The sequence below is a fragment of the Pogona vitticeps genome, chromosome 2 (genome assembly GCF_051106095.1).
Source record: "Pogona vitticeps strain Pit_001003342236 chromosome 2, PviZW2.1, whole genome shotgun sequence".
NCBI classification, from domain to species: domain Eukaryota; kingdom Metazoa; phylum Chordata; class Lepidosauria; order Squamata; family Agamidae; genus Pogona; species Pogona vitticeps.
Genome location: NC_135784.1, coordinates 35,896,925 through 35,915,144, shown reverse-complemented (window position 1 = coordinate 35,915,144; position 18,220 = coordinate 35,896,925). Strand labels below are relative to the sequence as shown.

The window sequence follows — 18,220 nt, the reverse complement described above, 5'->3', positions numbered from 1 at the left end:
TTATAAATTCTCTCTGTGACTAGAGTTCTAAACTAATTACCACTTGCAGTTTTGTCACAATATCAACCTGAAAGGGATGTCATCAATTTCTACTTCTAATTGTTGGGTTTCAAGAGACTTATATAGAATAGATTATTGTGCTCCTTCAAATTTCACTTCAGAAGTCTCCCTGACACTTTTTTCAGCTTTTCAATCTTTTCGGAAAGAGGGGAGATTACATATTTCATCCTCTCTACCCCCGTCCAGTCCTATCTAAGGAAGAAAAGGCACTGTGCCACATTCTTGTATTCTTCCCAAAAAAAAAAAAAAAAAAAACAGGCACATAATATCTAGATAATAATTTTCTCTCTTTTTGGATATATGTGTGTGTGTGGGGGTATCATTTACTCCATTAAAAGTTTATTGGATAGAGTTCGGAAAAGGCGAGACTTGGGCACTTAAACCTTGAAAGGGAGAAGGGAGAGTTTAAGTTGGCATGGAAACCCTTTTGTATTTAATATTTGTACTTTGGCAGGCAAAATGCTAGCTTTGTTTAAAGGACCACTATAATGTCAGCATCTTGGAAGTACCAACTGTGTTTGTCAAGAAGAAGGAGAGTCATATACCACTTCTCAAGGGTATATACTGTACTTGTGCTTTGAAGTCATTGCCCTTTACTTGAAAAATGGTATGAAACCTTCAGTCTACTATTACAAAACTACATGTTTGCAGAGATCAGAATGTGATCTTTTCCAGGAGTTGTCATCATGTGGCACAGAAGTCCCATGCCTTATCAGAAATATTTATGTGTGATGTTTAATCAGTCATTGTATGCTAATGAAGTTCTGTTCACTGGGAATGCACCCTGCACGTACTGCAAAATTGGCTGTGTCTTGCCTTCTCCTGTTATAGATACTTTTTGGGATTCAAACTAGACATTACAGATAGCACAATGTTAGAAGGGGCATTCCCATACTTTATCTTAGTATGAGCTCACCACACTTTGCATTTGGTAAATTAACTTACTTTATTTTATTTTTTTTAATGATTGGTCATTGGGAGGTAAACATGGGCTTCATTTATAACTCTGACTGCCCTGACATAGAACTTTGAAGGAAGTGTATGTCTGGAGGAAAATGTTATAATTGCATGAAATACCAATTTCCCATAATGTATGGCTTGACCTGTTCAGTGAGTCAGTCCTGTTGGAAGGATGATGATGATGATGATGATGATGATGATGATGATGATGATGATGATGATGATGATGATGAACATCCTGCCTGCCTCCAGTGCGCTCAAGGCAGTACACTTCACAGTGTTCCTGTCAGGCTGAAAAAGTGTGACTAGTCTAAGACGAAATATGCATAGGATAACTCTAAAGCAACATCACTGGGCAGCCTCTCTATTTATGTCACTAGTGAAGGGATTTCTGACACCCCCATGGTTTCTGTAAATGTTTGCTGCCGCTACTGACCATCCACCCCCGATCAACTGGTGTGACAAGGTTCGTCTTTGGCCGGGGGGGGTTGGGTAGTAAAGGTGGGAAAAAGGCGCGGGGGCGAGTCCATTTTTTGTGAAACAACAACTTTATCTGAATGCACGCTTAACTCTACCGGATCAAACGGATCCTTTAACACTTCATCCATTAACAAGGTATATCTTTTTGCCCTTACAACGGGTGGATTTATCTCTTCCCCTACCAAGGGGCTGGGCCGAATCGTTCGCAATCCGTCAACGGTCTTAGGGGCGCACTCCGCACGGCACATATTGTCCCACAACAGGGATGGCGGGCCCAATCCCCCTCTGGAGGCTTCTGTTGGAATTCTGGGCCCGGGCGGATAACTCTCCGGCCCCCACCAGGGTAGCTCACTGGGAAAACTGAGGCCCTCCATTCCAAGGGCTCATATGCCCGACCGCGTCCGCTGAGTAAAGAAAGCTCCGGCAACAGTCCTCCCTCTTTCTTTACATTTGGGAATCCTTGAGCCAAGTCCGCTTGACTCCTCACGTCCGTTAGCCAGTCAGTCTGCACCCCCCTATTAGTGCATCTGCCCAGCTCGCCTTCCCCTAGCCAACTGAACCCCCGCGCATTCGATCCTTCCCCTTTCCTCCTCCCACATGATCAGGTCCAGTTCGGCTCCTCCCTCATCAACCAGGCACACTTCCGTCGGTCTCCTTTGCGGCTCCTCCTCGCATTCTATCTCCACTAAAACCCCTACAGCACAACCACTCTCTTCTTTCAGGCTCTCTTCTTCTGAGGACGGCACACTCTGTCCTATACCTTCACAACTGGTCAGATGCAATTGTATCATTTTCTATTATGAGGGAGGAGTCATTTTTACCATGTTGCTATGATTAACCGAAAACAAAATACTGTACAAATATATCTCTATGATACTTCCAGTAACAACCACCATAGCACAGTGTCCTTTTTCCACGCACTCTGGATAGTTCTGGAAGTTCTAGTCCGTGTTCTGAAGATTGTTTTTGTTCTGGAAGAAGAAATCTCTTTTTGTTCGATCATGCGAATGAACCAAATATGCAAGCGGAAGGGGCAGCAAAAACATGGCATCATGGAAGGTTCCTGTTCTGGATTCTGGTCAGCCAACTCACCACACTGGAATGCTCAATTCCATTTCTTGGTTCTCTCCTGATGTTCAGTCAGCACTTTCTGTTCAGAAGGCTGCAACGTGGAAGAGGGAACAAACTTGTATGTAACTACTCTGGAGAGTATGACCCATACAAATTATTTCAAATGACAAGAAAGGAAATTCTGACTAAAAAATAGGAAGAACTTCTTGAGTAAGAGAGATTTGACCGTGGAATAAATTAGCTCAGAAGGTAATAGGCTTCTCTGCATTAGAGGTTTTGACCGGATCTTGGATGGCCATTTGTTATGCCATGGATCTCCTTCATTGGCAGGGGGTTCAATCAGATGACCTTTGGGATCGCTGTCACCTCTTATAGTTGTATGATTCTGTTTAAAGAAAGAACAAATAATGGGAGGAAATCGGTAATTAAAGTCTCTCCCCACTAAAAACAGAACCTGTGGTTTCTATGTCAGTTCTTAATTTCAGCCACAATGGCCAGGAAGTAATAAAATGGATGGAATCTTCAAGGAGGAAGCTTGGTTTCTCTGTCCAAAGTGCAACTTCTTAATCCCAAGTACAAAAAATCCCAAGAAATCAATGGGATTTTAGTTAATAATCAACCCTTCTGAAAGACCCACTGAATCAGTGGGTACAAACCAAGGATGTTGACAAGTGTTCTGGTTTGTGTCTTCGGGTCCAAGTTCCATCCTTTGAGTCCAAGTCTTGAGTCAGGGTGCATGTGCAGAGAGCAGGCCTGGAAGAGAAACCGGGCATGTGCCCATGCAGAGACAGTGGGCCAACTTCCCTTCCCAGAGCCAGCTTCTGCCTCTGCACAAGTGCTGGCCCATCAGCCACGTGGCGAGTGCATGGTCAGAGGCAGCAGCTGGCTCCTGGAAGGGAAGCCCAGCCTGTTGCCTCTGAAGATGGCAGTAGCATCAGGAGCAGGTAGGGAGGCCCATTCCTAATAGGGACTTGAAACACAACTTGGAAAAATGCATCCAAGTTGCAAGTCAAGTCTGAGTCTTTAAAAAAAAACACAAGTTGAGCCCAAGTCAAGTCGCCAATATGACTTAAGTCGGACTCAACAGCAAGTCACAAGTCCCCATCCCTGCCACTAATTAGCAAGTTTCAGGGCTGTTTCCAGATTTACTGATTCTCAGAACCTGGGGAAACTTCTACGATGTCTTCACTTTCCAAACCATTTTTGCTTCTCAGTCATTTGGCAATTGCAAAATCTTGATAACTTGCACAAGAGAAGCGAAGATGACAGATCCAGCACCATGGAAACAATTTTGATGAACTTTAATTATTTAGGATTGTACCCAGTGGTGTTTTTCTACCAAGGAAACAGCCTCTGGATGCAGAATAAAAACCTATAATTCTTCTCATGCATCCAGCTCTGCCTAGGGCAGATGTGGGTTTAAGTTGCCTAAGGGGTTTTTAGGAGGAAAAAGGCAAGCCTCATTGCATTAGCAGAGGTCTGCTCGCATAACAATTGATTTGGGGGTATGTATTAGTCCCTTCCAGTATCACTTTGTGCAGTTAATTTGCTGAAAGCTGATGTAGTTCAAGGTGTGGTCAGTGTTCCTAAAAGGGAGACTTCTCACATGCACATAGGATTAGTGGGGCTGTGCCTCCCAGAGGCATCCTGAATACAGTTTACCTTAGTTGTTCTGGTCCTGACACTCCTGTACATAGGTCCCCTGAAGACAGACACCGAATTTAGGGTTGTTTGACTGCATGACCCATTAGCATCGGCATGGGAAGAGTGTGGCCCTTGTGGGGCCATTGCATCCTGAGGTCATAGCAATTTATAAAAAAATACAGTGGTGCCTCGCTTGACGAGGTTAATTCGTTCCAGCGAAATCGCTGTAGAGCGAAAACATAGTCAAACGAAACAAAAAAAAAATTGAAACGCATTGAAAACTGTTCAATGCATTCTAGTGGGCTGAATACCTGCTTGTCCAGTGAAGATCCTCCATACAGCGGCCATTTTCGGTGCCTGTAAAATAAATCCATCCTAGAAAACGGGGGAAGCATTTTCTTCAGCCGGTGGCCATTTTGAAACCCAATGATCAGCTGTTTGCTGATCGTCGTAAAGCGAAAATTGGTTCCCGAAGCAGGGAACCGATCATCACTAAGCGAAATTCCCCCATTTAAACCATCATTTTGCGATCGCAAAAGCATCAACATAATGCGGATTTGTCGTAGATCAGGGTAATTGTCCAGTGGGGCACGACTGTACAGCTAAAATTAAGCTAGATCTGGGCATATGGTGATACTGAGAAGCTTTGAAAACTATTTATTTTCCTTCGTTGCTTAGAAAGAAAGCTAAGTCCTGATTATGATGGATTCTAGAAATGCAACAGGCAAGGAAGACACTGGCGGTGGAAGAACAGCAAGACAAAGCAGAGGAGGAGAATGCTGAGAGAAGAATATACATAATGGAAGAAAAAGGAAGCACCATGGGAAAGAGGCACTGTTAGAAGCAAAAGAAGGATAAGACTCTCGTCATCTGTGGAACTGCAAAAATGCTTTCAAAGTCTTGAAGAGGAGTCTGGCAGACAGCATGCAGAAGAAGACATACAGAAGGGCCCCGAGGAAGACATGAGAGAGGCTGAAGCTCAGCCAAGCAGGGTCACTGAATCCACATCCTACAAAAAGAAGAAGAAAAGAGTAGTTGCAGGAGGGGATTCCCTACTGCATGGGATTGAACCTGAAAGGTCCCAGGAAGATCTGTGGACCTGCCAGGTATGCTGTCCTCATGGAGGAGGAATTAGGAAAACCCACAGATGCTCATCACTTTCTTCTCATCCACAGGAATAACTGACACAGTCAGGAAGAACTGCAAAGAAACCACATCAGACTTGGAGTTCTGGGAAGGAAACTCAAGGGAATCAAATTGGTTTAAATCACATTTTAATTTTTAAAATGGATTTTTTTTTTGATGATTTGAAACAATTTGATTTTTGTTTTAATCATTGATTTTTTATCCACCTTGCCAAATAGTCTTCTTGTCCATCTTACTCATATTCAGAAGATGAAAAGCGAGGGAAAAGAAAATATTCTGGAGAAGGACTGGCTACAAAAGTGGTGCCAACAAGAGCAATTCAGATTTTTTGGGACCAAAGTCTAAGCTTCCTGGAAGATGGATTGTTGGCAAGTGATGGGTTGCACCTCACAAGGACTGGAAAGAATGTGTTTGGCCACAGCGTGAAGAACTTCCATCAGGAGGGCTTTAAACTGAATTGGAAGGCAGAGGGAGGCACAAGGTCAGAGGTAAAGATAGATTAAGGCTTGTGCCAACTCCATTATTCTATTAAGAGTACTGCAGAATATTTTGAATATTGAAAAGTGCTATAGCAGCAGTCTCTTTACTTCTTTTTACAAAACTTGCTAGCTGTTAGGTATTTGAATGATCCACACATTTCCTAAGAATCAGCAGTATTAGGGAATGGAGCTCAAGATGCATCCCTAAAGAAAGGATGCATTGGTATGATTCAGATCCCCAATTATCAATACTAGGTTAAACTTGGCTTTCTCTTAGCTTAGATCAATATTGTCCCTTCCTTTGCGTTATATCAGCTGCCATCTCAGCTGTTGCTGAGGGTTTCTGGTCTTGTAGGTCACAAGAGGAGCTTGTGTAATCCAAGTCAACCGGGTATATTACAAAAGTTCCTGCAGAGCTGCTGCTGTTGGTGGGATGACCAGAAAAGATGCTGAGCCAGGACTTACAGTGGGGTCTTGACTTGAGAACTTAATCCATATTGGAAGGCAGTTCTCAAGTCAAAAAGTTCTCAGGTCAAATCTGCATTTCCCATAGGAATGCATTGAAAACCATTTGATCCGTATCTGCTCTTTTCCGTCCATAGAAATTAATGGGAAGCTGCTATTCCTCCTTCAACCACTAGAGGGGGATATTTTGTTTCTTTTTTTCTTAGGTCAAGAAAGGTTCAGGGAAGGCAGGGAAAATAAAGTCCAGGCAGTACAGTGGACCCTTGACTTACAGAATTAATCCGTATTGGAACGGTGGCTGCAGGTCAAAAAGTCTGTAGGTCAAGTCTCCATTGAGCTACAGTCCATTGAAAACCGATTAATCCCGTAACAGGCCGTTTTTGTTCCATTTTGGTTTTTTTCTGGTCTGTAAGTCAAATCTCAGTCTGCAAGTCAAATCTAAATTTTGCGGCCAGAGAAGTCTGTAACTCAAAAAGTCTGTACTGTAAGTCAAGCCGTCTGTAAGTCAAGGGTCCACTGTAGACATATGTGAGCCCCGTGGCACAGTGGTTGAACTGCAGTACTGTACTGCAGTCAAGCCTCTTCTCATGACCTGGTCTCAATAGGTTCAGGTAGCTGGCTTAAAGTTGACTCAGCCAGCCATCCTTCTGAGGTTGGTAAAATGATTGTCCTGTTCACTGGAAGGCAAGTTGCCATTTGTAAGCCGCCCAGAGAGTGCTCTGGCAGTGTGAGTGTGATACATAAGTCAAAACAACAACATAGTACTCCCTCCAGTGGAAAAAAAGGTACAGTGATGAAAAGCAGAAGCATGCCTGTCATTAGAATTATCGCTAGCTTGTAAACATCAGTTTCCTTTGCAGGTCTGCTAGCAATGCATTAGCAACAAAGGGCATCACACTACCGGAGATAGAAAAAAATTAAGAACCAGAAAGCACATTTCCCTGAACATCAGGGCGAGAGAATGAGACTGGTACGGACTCTGCCGCAGACAAGCAGGCTTTGTGAAGGGACCAGGGACAAGATCCTTCGCATTGTCCTCACCCTTTCATGAGATCCATGGATAACTTATTTACTTATCCCTGAATAGGGCTCTTGCTGGTGTCACTTTGTGTTCCCATTATGGGCGTAAGCAAAGGGGACATTATGTTACCTTATTTTGCTCCTATACAGCAGAGGTCCCCAAACCCCGGTCTGCAGCCTGGTGCTGGTCCATGGGCTGAGCTGTACCGGGCTGCAGAGAGAGACCTCCCCCCTGCATGCACTCCCCCCCCCCACAGCCCACTTGCACTGCACAAGCACTGAACTTCCCTTTGTGCATGCGCACAAGCGCTGCTCTGCTCTTTGCGCATGCACATGAGCACGTGTGTGCACAAGAGCATGCACGCTCCTTCAGGCATGCGCACGAGCGCAGGGGGTGCCCCTCCTTCCTCAGCCGGTCCGCAGGGCTAAAAAGGTTGGGGACCTCTGCTAGACAGTGTTGCCTTGCAAATACAGCCAGAACTGCTGTGCCCAAAGTGTCACCTCTGTGGTCTTTAACAGTCTCCTTCTGTCTGTTCCATATTCCCCTTTAAATATGCAGCTCCTGTTTTCACTGCTTAGCAGAGCTCTTCCCTGCTGCTTTTGTGAAGGGTCTTGTGGTGTAGTGGTTAAAACTGCTGTACTGCAGCCAGAGCTCTGCTCACAACCTGAGTTCAATCCCAGGTAGCCAGTTTGAGGTTCACTCAGCCTTCTATCCTTCCAAGGTCGGTAAAATGAGTGCCCAGCTTGCTGCGGGGAGGGGGGGCAATGTGTAGCCTGCATAATTAACTTTTAAACCACCCAGAGAGTGAATTAAACATTATGGGCTGGTATATAAGCAGCATACTTTGCTTTTTTTTTTCCTTTAGATGTCTTCTTAGTTTCTTCTTCGTGTTCTTTTTTGCTGTCATTATGGTGCATTTTTGGTTCTCTGCCTTATGGAGAACGATCTTGGTTCTTTTCGGACTTCAGGTGTCAAGTGCCACAGTGGCAGATTCTGTGATGACTATTTGAATCTTGGGGGAAACTGTGGTGGCAGGAGATGCGATAGCCGTGCAGCCCCTGATGCATTTGAGGGGGACAGTTTTCCTCACTGACTCTGAGACATGCTGCCTACCCTGGCATGTGCTGTCCTAGATGTAGATGCCAGGCATAAATTTGGCCAACTAAAATCATTTCAGACCATCTAGAATTCTAGGTTAAACATGTGGTCATTACCTTTTCTCATTGGCATGTTTCTTGGTATGCAGAAAACAATTCTTTTGTTTTTAAAGAAAACCACTCATTGTTTACAGAACATATGCTTCAGTAGCTGTGATCTGGCAAAACTATTATGCCCCTGTATTTTATTGATACCAGAGTAAATATTTGTCTAAAACTCATTCTACTTGTCAAGTAGGTGCATGCTTCAGCAACCGAGAGCTTGCAGTGACCCGTACAAACATCCTGGCAATCACTCAGAGTTATCTCAACGTCACCATTTTGTTCTCTGCCGATCAAGGTGTTTAGTAATGTTTTTTGAGTGTATCGTGTGCTGCTCTGCACGTTATAATTATTCACCTGTGCTATAGCACAAGGTAGAGACGTCTATTATTAGCTGCAAAAAAGGGAAAGCAAAATGATCAAGAAGCTCAAGAAGCTCTCTTATGAGGAAGGGGTCTGTTTATCTTGTGGGGAGGAGGAGCACAAAGGTGAGTAAAAAAAAATTTAATAGTAATATAATGGAAGAATATAAGAACTGTAAGTAGGGTAGTTTCTCTACCTGTCTCAAAATTCTGGAACCTTGACTTACCCATGAAACTCTAGTATGGGAGATTTAGCACTGACAGAAGTAGGTATTTCTTTACACGACGCATAGTTAAACTGTGGAATTTGGAATCTCTGTAGAGACTGCTAGAATGGGGCTGTGCTGATATATGAGAGGAAGAGAAGTGTGCAAGAAAGTTTGGAGGTGTTAATGCGGACTTGCCATGTGTGATGCAGCCCTCAACCAAAAAAGTTACAAATTGTTAATATAACAAGACCAACTTCCAGGGTTAAACTCAATGATACACTTAGCATGTTTATAGAAGATCTGCTCCCAGAAGGGAAAACAGACATCTGTTTGTAACAGCACATTATTTTCATAGAATAATAGAATAATTGAGTTGGAACGGGCCTATAAGGTCACCGAGTACAACCCCCTGCTCAATGCAGGAATCCAAATCCAAGTAGACCTGACGGATGTTTGTCCGAATTCTCTTTAACGGCTCCAGCGTTGGAGCACTCACCACCTCCCATGGTAATTGGTTCCATTGTCATACTGCTCTAACAGTTAATTTTCCCTCGATATCCAGCCTAATCTGGCTTCCTGTTAATTTGAGCATATTATTATGTGTCCAGTAATCTGGGATGATTGCGAGTAGTTTCTTTAACTTTATATTTTGTAGTTAGCATGGTTTCATTTGCTATTGGTCATTGGAAGGTAAACATGGGCCTCATTGACCAGTTTGGTTATTGAGACAATAAAGGACAGTCCCACCTCCCTATTAATATCTAGTTTGATTCTCAGTGCACAAGTCTGTAGGATGTTACTAGTGTGGAATGTATGCTCACACAGGTAGATGTGACAGTAAATGACGTGTGCCTGTCATGGGCCAACAAGGACTGAGAGACAAATGGTGTGACTCAAATAGGTCACCAGTTGAGTTCTAGAGCACAGAGACAAAAGTCCAAAGGGGCCAGAATCAGATTATTCTGGAGGCCCGGAAAGAAAAAAAAACAAGAAACTGGGCCTTCTCGGCAGTGGCTCCTCATCTTTGGAACAGCCTCCCTCCTGAGATCCTCATGGCCCCTTCGCTGGGTATCTTTAAATGCCAATTGAAAACCTGGCTGTTTAAGCAAGCCTTCCCTCCATCCACCGTCTGAATTTTTGTTATCTTGTTCTTTTCTTCCATCTTGGATCATTGTTTACTTAGTAACATATTGTTATGATTTTAAATTACTATGTGATATGTTGTTAGCCGCCCAGAGTATTCTATATGACTAGAGGGGCAGGCTATAAAAGTAATAAATAAATAAATATTATTTGAACAAAAAAGGAATTGTCACTGCAGTTTCTATCGTAGACACATAACTTAGAACAGAGGACGATGCCTTTGCATGCTTAATAAACAGAATATCCTTATCATCAGCATCTAAGTGAAAAGAAAAACAGTTTAGTCCTTGTACAGAACCAAATACCAAATGTTAAACATCAAAGGTGGATCAGTAAAATGCTAAAAGTCCAGCGAGGGCCCTTTTTCAGGCTCAGCATTGTTGCAGTTGTATCAGGAGGGATGAAAAAGTCCAAAAATCTGCCATTAGACTTTGGGCAATTGACCTCCTTTGCCTAGTCTGTCAAATAAATTCAGTGTCCACCTTTTCTGAAATCGGGGCTGCCATGTTTCTGTGTGCCTCTGTTTCTAGCCAAACAGCAGCTGTATGACTTGACACACACCATGGAGAATACACTTGGTGACTGACGACTCTATCTATAAAAGTGATTTCCAACCTTGGGTCCACAGATGTTCTTGGACTGCAACTCCCAGAAGCCTTCACCACTAGCTGTGCTGGCCGGAATTTCTGGGAGTTGTAGTCGAAGACTGTCTGGGGAACCAAAGTTGGGAATCACTGGTCTTAACGATGGAAAAGCTCCGATCCTGAATCAGGTTAAGATGATTTTTAGATTTATTTATTTTTGTTTCTCCCCTCACTAATTCAAGTTCAGCAACCCCCAGCTTGAAGAACAGTCCTGCTGGACTCAAACATTTACTTCCCATTAATGGTATCCCCCACCTTGTTTTTAATCTTTATTTTTGTAGTCTTCTTTCAATCTTTCTCAAATAAAAAAATTACAAGGTAAATATAATGTTCCCATTCTTACAAATGAGGGTCTGTGTCTGGGAGGCTGCAGTTCATCACTGCGCAAGCTTGAGTACAAAGTCTTCACAGGTCATAGTCCCCTCGCACTTTCTAGCCGATGGCTGTAGAATTAATTACTTCTCCATGTAGCAGGCAGACTGTTTGAGCTTTGAAAGCTACCGAGATAATAGTAGAAACGGGGTGGGCCCCACCTGAAAAAAGCTTCATAGCTCAAAGGAAGGAGTTATTCAAAGGAACAGTCCAAATTATAGAACCAAACAGTCCTGAGGTAAGCAGGAGCCGTCCATTGCATTGTGTAAAGCAAAGATGTTTTATAGATACGCATGTTGCTGAATGAAAAGAAGGGTAGCATAGGTAAACAACCTGTTCCCACTCACCCCTTATTGTCAGGAACAGTTTCTGTTCCTTGTAAAAAAATTATTTGGTGAAAGGAGTCACTGGGCCCACTATTTCTCTGACATTTAATTGAAGCACTGAACTTTTCACCCCAATTACACTGACGTAATCAATTTTGACATGATTTTCTCCTGTTTTTACCCCCTACATACTAGTGGGATACTACAGGTCACGTTAGCGTGAAATGGTAACCTGTTCAACACTGTAAATTCAATCTTCACTCCCTCACCCCTGTTTACAATCTGTAAATATTCTGGAAAGTTATCTAATCATCATTAACTTTATCCTGCCTTGCTTTTTCTCAGCTTTCAGCTTTAAACATTTTTTTCCTACAGCAAAAGTCAGTGAGCAATCAGAAGGCAGAGAAATTGAATTCAACTTAAACTCAGCCTAGGGTATTCTGGCCCTCCAGATGTTGTAGCTTAATGGTTTAGGAATCTGCTTATGGAGCCAGAAGTTGAGGATTTGATTTCCTCACTGTGCTTCTTTAACAAGGGCTGGACTCAATGACCTCTGGGATCTCTTCCAGCTCTGAAGTTCCATGATGATGTTCTCCCATCAACTCTAGCCAACCTAACTAATGGTGAGGGATTATGGGAGTTGCAATCCAGCAATATCTGGAGATAGGATGACCACGTGGGGTCTTTTAGGGAATGGGGGGCCTGAAATACTAAAGTGTGAAGGAGTGTGTGTGAGTGAGAAGCAGAACCCAATGACATAAAGTGATTTCCATTTGAAGGTATCCTCAATTAGAACGACTGAGTAGTCCAGTGTTACGACTACACTAGCAGCAGGAGTGAGCTAGTGTGGGCTGCTGGGGAACAACGGGTCTTGATCTAATCAAGCCTGGCCATTCATATGGAAACAATTCCTGCTAGTATCATGAAGTGGCTTAATAAGTAAGCCACTTCAGGAAATTGGCAAATTAATCGCTTCTCCTGCTCAGCAGAGGGCAGGGCAAGTGAAAACAAGTTTTGACTGTATCTAGATTATTGCTACATCAGTTATTTAAAAAATTAAATATCATTTATTTGCATTCTCTTAAATGACTGGTTGACGAACTGCCTGCAGCCAAACCCACTGCTGTGAATTTGATTGTGGGTGGTTTCTTGAGCTACTTTAGAAGCAAGGCAAGGCAAATATTGTTATTTTTATTTTATAACTGATGTAGTGTATCAGTAATAGTCAACACACAGTAAAAACTTTTTTTTCATTTCTCCTGCCCTCTGCTGAGCAGGGGAAATGATTAATTTGCTAGTATCCTGAAGTGGCTTGTTTACTAAACTACTTGACGATACTGGCAAATTGAAAGAGGAAGGTTTGTTTTGGATCAGTTCCAGCCATCCCAGATGTTGGTACCAGTCCAGCCAGCATAAGAAAAGTAGAAGCCCCTTGACAGGGGCCAGAAACATTCAGATAGGAACCAAGGTTGCCTCTAAGCTGCACAAGTGTGCTCTGATACGCCCTCTTCCGTGCAGTGTTCCTCCTCCACACCCCCACAGCGGGTGTTTCCAACCCCTTTGGTTCTGGGTCATGGTGGAAACCCAGGTAGGGGGGGTGGAGTTGCGAAGGGGGGTGAAAATTAGAGTGAACTTTGGTAGGAATGCTCCGGAGAGCAGGCCAGTGCACTCTAGCCAAGGTGTTGTCTACCATCTATTAAGAGAGGCACTAGCCTGCCTCAGCATCACTCCCGACAGCCAATCCATGTAGCCAGCCTCCAAGTTGCCTTTAAAGACCGAGAATGCTAGGGAGGGAGTTCAGAGGCTGTGAAGCTATCTGTGCACTGTTTGCACCTGGGCAACAAAATGGAACCAGGACCACAAGCTCCAGTGGTCACAGACTTTCCCCAACTGGTGGAGATGGAGTTCAATTCTGTTTCAACAAATAGAAAACATGGCCCACATACTTGTTTGCATGGCTCCTGTACCCCTGGCATGCCTTCTGGGTGCTCTCACTTTGGAGAAGCCATCTTAGAAGCCATGATTCTCCTTTAAAATAAGAAACAGGATTCTCCTCCTCCTCCACTTTGTTTCAGCCTCCCCAAAAGGGGGGATTTTAAAAATTGGACATGATCAGGAACTGTTGGATAACTCAGTGGGTTTAGGTGTCTGGCTGGGGAACCAGAATTTGGGAGTTTGATTCCGCACTGTGCTCCCTGACAGGCTAGACTCAATGATCCATAAGGTCCCTTCGGATTCTACAGTTCTAAGATGATGACGAGAATGAGGAGGAGGAGACTTATTGGTATTAATGTACGTTCGGTTTCATTTGGGGGGCTGATGTGCCTGTAGAATTTTCAGGAGGCAGAAAACCACATCCCACGCTCTCCTGAAGTTTGCTTAGCCCAGTTGAAAATATAGAGCTCTACCATTTGAGTTGGGAGCCTGCACCCCTCAGGATCTTACTCTTCTCATGAAGAAGCTCAGTCACACAGATCAGTCTGGCCATTGTGTATGTGGCAGAAACAAATCAGTAACACTTCATATTGAGTTTTGTGTTTCCTCCTGAGACATAAAAGACTTCAAATGACCACCACCACCCCCTTCCCCAAGTCAAAGCATGAAGTGTTATTTAGTTAGTCTTCCTGGACCACTGAAAGGAAGAACTGGAGTGGCTTGTAGGGAGCACTCATTGCAGATTGCTTCCTTTGATCAGGAACAGGAAGAAATGTGTAAATGAGTTGAATATCTGAAGGCTACAGATTTGGTTTTTGCCTTTGGAAATGCTGCTGTTGTCGTTGTTAGTTGCTGCTATTAAGCAAGAGGGCTGCTCTCATTCTCTTCCTTTCTCTCCCCTCTCTCTCCTACCAGCATCCATGTATTCTGAAATACAGAGAGAAAGGCCTGATCTTGGGAGTATCATGGCTCATCCGGACTACATTGATGGAAACCCTGACCTTATCAAACCAAAAAAACTCCTCAATCCTGTAAGAGCCTCGAAAAGCCACCAAGAGCTTCACAGAGAACTGCTTATGAATCACAAAAGGTATGGGGAAAATGGTGACATGTTTGTTTTGTACTGTTCTGTCTCGAGATGTATAGAGAGTTATGACCTACGAGAGAAGGCAGATGCAGAATTGCACCTCTGGCCCTGCACAATGTGTTTCCCCTTGCAACAACTAAGGTGTGTTCTTTTTGCCCTTGATTGAAGAATATTTGCTTTTATCAGGGCAAAAAGTGTAAATTTTGGGGGTGGGGGGGAGGATGTAAACTATCTTGAAAATGGGTGCAGAACAGAGGCCAGGAGTCATCACGGAAGGTGTGGAGCTGTGTGAGGTAATGATATCGAGCATTTCTTGAAGCAGTCCCTTGGTAATTACGCCCCAATATGAGAGCCCACTTCAGAAATTGCTTCCAGCTTTCCAGGTCTTTCTGCAGGGCCATGAGAACTAGGAACATGCTTTTTAATAGGGAAGGGCGCACTCGTTCCATGCTAGAGAAAAATATAAATGGCTTGCGAACCTGTGAACTTCAAGGTGTTGTTGGATCCCAGTTTCCATCAGTCTCAGGCAACTTGGCCATTGGTGAAACCTGATGAGAATTAGGGTTCAGCATCTGGAGGACCAGATATTCATCACCCCTGATATGTGGGAACCTTTTTTTTTTTTTTTTTTTTTTTTTGGATAAACGCTAAGTTGAAGGATTGCCCAGTGGTAGAGGACAAGCATAATATTGTAGGCTGTCTTGGTTTCCTGTAAGAGGGAAAGGTAGGATGTATGTATAAAATAAACAAGTAAAGTAAACAAATGAATAAATAAGCTAGCTAGCAAGCAAGGAGAAGCTGTCTGGTTCCGTCCCATGCCAGTCACATGGCTTAGCTAGAGAAACCCTCTGGCTGAGACTCTGGAGAGCTGCTGCCCTTTAGAATAAACAGCACAGGGCTGGGTGGACCATTGGCCTGGCCTTTGAATGGGAGAGGTTTTTATAGCAGTAACCTTTGCCACGCTGTCTGAGCTTCCAGGAAGTCCAACGTCTGGTGGGCAACAGGTTGAGAACTCCTATCCAAGACAGGATAGCCAGTGTGGTGTACCGGATAGAGTGATGGACTAGGACTCAGGAGGCCTGCGTTCAAATCCCCGCTGAGCCATGGAAACACACTGTGGGTGTGGTAAAACACATTCCTTAAAATATCACACCTTGAAAAAGCCCTGTTAGGGTCGTTATTAGAGATGGACATGAACCGCCGGTTTGGCAATTCCTGTCCATTCATTTATTAGCCAAACAGATGTCTGGCACTTCCAAGCCCTGCCACCTCTGGCAGGCATCCACTCAGAGGCAGCACCCAGAGGAGGCAGGGCAGAGAAGCCAGGCGGCTGTACCAACTGGAGGGGCCAGGGCTTTAAAGTGTCAAACACCTGTCCAGCCAATAAGCAAACTGGCAGAAGAACCAGCAGTCCCTGCCTATCTCTAGTCGCTATAAGTCGGTTCTGACTTGACAGCACATGACAGCAACAACATCTGAGATGACTGTCGTGTGACTGAGAGATCCGGATTCCTGAATTCTTGATCCTGAAGTTACTTTGAATGGTACCCCGTAACATTATGAAGTAGGACAGGTAGATGTTTCCTTTGCCCGTTTTCCTGTTCTAATCTTCTGCTGCCTATTTTAACTAACTTCCCACCCCACCCCCCCAGTGGATAGAAGCACCCGATTGCACACAGGCCTGTCATCTCTCTTCCGTGATTGTGCAACACTAGGTTGCAGATTTGATCAGTCGAGATTGAGAAGATGGCCTGCCTCTGTGCCATTGGTCATCAGCCACAGAAGGCCTTTGGCTTGCCATAATTTAAGATGAACGATCTGCATGGCTGTGGGTGGTCTTTGAAGTGATGTTTGTCTGGACACCCTTAGAGAGTGACCTTTCGGTTATCAGCAGGGCAGATACAGGCAGACAGGATCAATGCAGGTGCCGCCATTTACCTTGAAGATGCTCTCCTGGGTTCCTGAATTAATCACAAGGAGGCACAGCTGGCCAGCATTACAGTGTGATGTTACCTATAGAGTGACCTATAGGCAATGTCTTCCTTCTAAAACTAATTATTCTCTTTAAAAAACACTAATTCCTAAATACATTTATGTTGAATTGTTTATTTCAATGATTAGTTTATATAAATTAAACATATAAATTATGTATTTTATTTTATTTATATCCTCCCACAACTGAGACCCCCAGTGACCCATAAGATTAAAATCAGTGTAGCTTTAAAAATGTCTTTTTAAAAAAAAAAAAAAGGTCTGAATTTTAAAAAATGCAATTACTCTATTAAAATCCAGTTCAATTAGCTACTGTATTGATATTCTGTTAAACTAAAGACAATGTAAGCATGCCTCAATAAGTGAGTAAAACATAGAGAATGAGACTTAGGGGGTGGTTAGACAAGCATATACCTTGCTATTTGGTTCACTTTTGGTGCAGTTTAGTTCACCCTGTTTTCCAGCGACTGCATGGAAGAATGCAGTCCATCCTGCACCTTTTGCAAGCTGTTCCACTCCTTTCTGACATAGTGCTATAGTGCTGCAGTTTATTCAGTGCAGTTAGGAGCACTCCTGATTATGCCATTCTATTTGTTTGCTTAATTTACACCCAAATAGAGCTGTGGCCACTGTTCTCTGACAACCCTGTGATATATGTTGTATGCAACCCTGTGATATATGCAGTGGGTTGTGACAGTAGAAAGGACAGCAGAAAAAAAAAACTCTCCTCTATTTATCACATTCAAGTGTTTTTCAGATATGTATCTCAGGCCACCTTTGTTTTTGATTGCATGCTGGTTTGCATCTTTCCATATTTTTTTAAAAAAACACGTTCGCTGGAATTTGAGTCATGGCAACTGGACTTTTTCTTGTTAGGCTGAAACAGTTCGCTACTCATCCAGGTAGCTTCTTCAGTCTGAAGAAGCTACTTGGATGAGTAGCGAAACGTTTCAGCCTAACAAGAAAGAAGTCCAGTTGCCATGACTCAGCTTCCAGATAATCACACCTGGATGACTGAGAATCTTTACAGATAACACATTAGTGTTTGAAGGGGTAATAAAACCCACTGAAGTTGCATGTAAAATTTTAGAGGAGGACAAACTTTGATACAGAGTAGATGGGCACGAATCAGAAAAAAAGATGAATCACTTTGATTTGCAATTTGTCATGGGTGATGAATCATGAATTTATGATTTTTTCAGATAAATCAATTTGTCAATTAATTTATTTTACTCTAAAACCCTATAAAATGGCCAGCCAAGCGCCTAGATAGACCATCTATGCAAAGAAGCTTCCACTGGCTCTTCTCTACAATCTCTGCAAGTTTGATGAAGTTTAGGTTTTGAATGTCTGAGTTACACACTCACAAGGAGCCTCCCCCCAGTAAAGTTCCCCTCCTGGCACCTAGAGACACCAAAATCACAGAGAAGCTTCTGCTGACTCCTCTACAGTCCCTCCAAGTTTGGTGAAGATTGGGGTTCAGACATCCAAGTTGTACATCTAAAAAGTGGGTCTCCCCCAGGAAAGTGCCCTTTAGCAACTGGCTTGGGGAAACCCAATCTTCACCAAATGTAGAGGGATTGTAGAGGAGAGTCAGGGGAAACCTCCATTCAGTGTTGGTGTGT

At 43.4% G+C, this 18,220-nt stretch overlaps 1 protein-coding gene across 3 annotated transcripts in view; it reads left to right on the top strand.

Moving 5' to 3' along the window:
• FAM107A (family with sequence similarity 107 member A) overlaps positions 1 to 18,220 on the top strand; it is an 83,688-nt gene that overhangs the window by 52,271 nt on the left and 13,197 nt on the right. For 2 of the 3 annotated variants that reach the window (XM_020795443.3, XM_020795444.3), the window contains one exon: positions 14,432 to 14,606. In XM_020795443.3, coding sequence (XP_020651102.1) covers positions 14,432 to 14,606 — 175 coding nt within the window. Of the gene's footprint in view, positions 1 to 7,538; positions 9,014 to 14,431; positions 14,607 to 18,220 lie in introns of those variants that run through there. The other variant, XM_020795445.3, reaches the window with a different exon arrangement.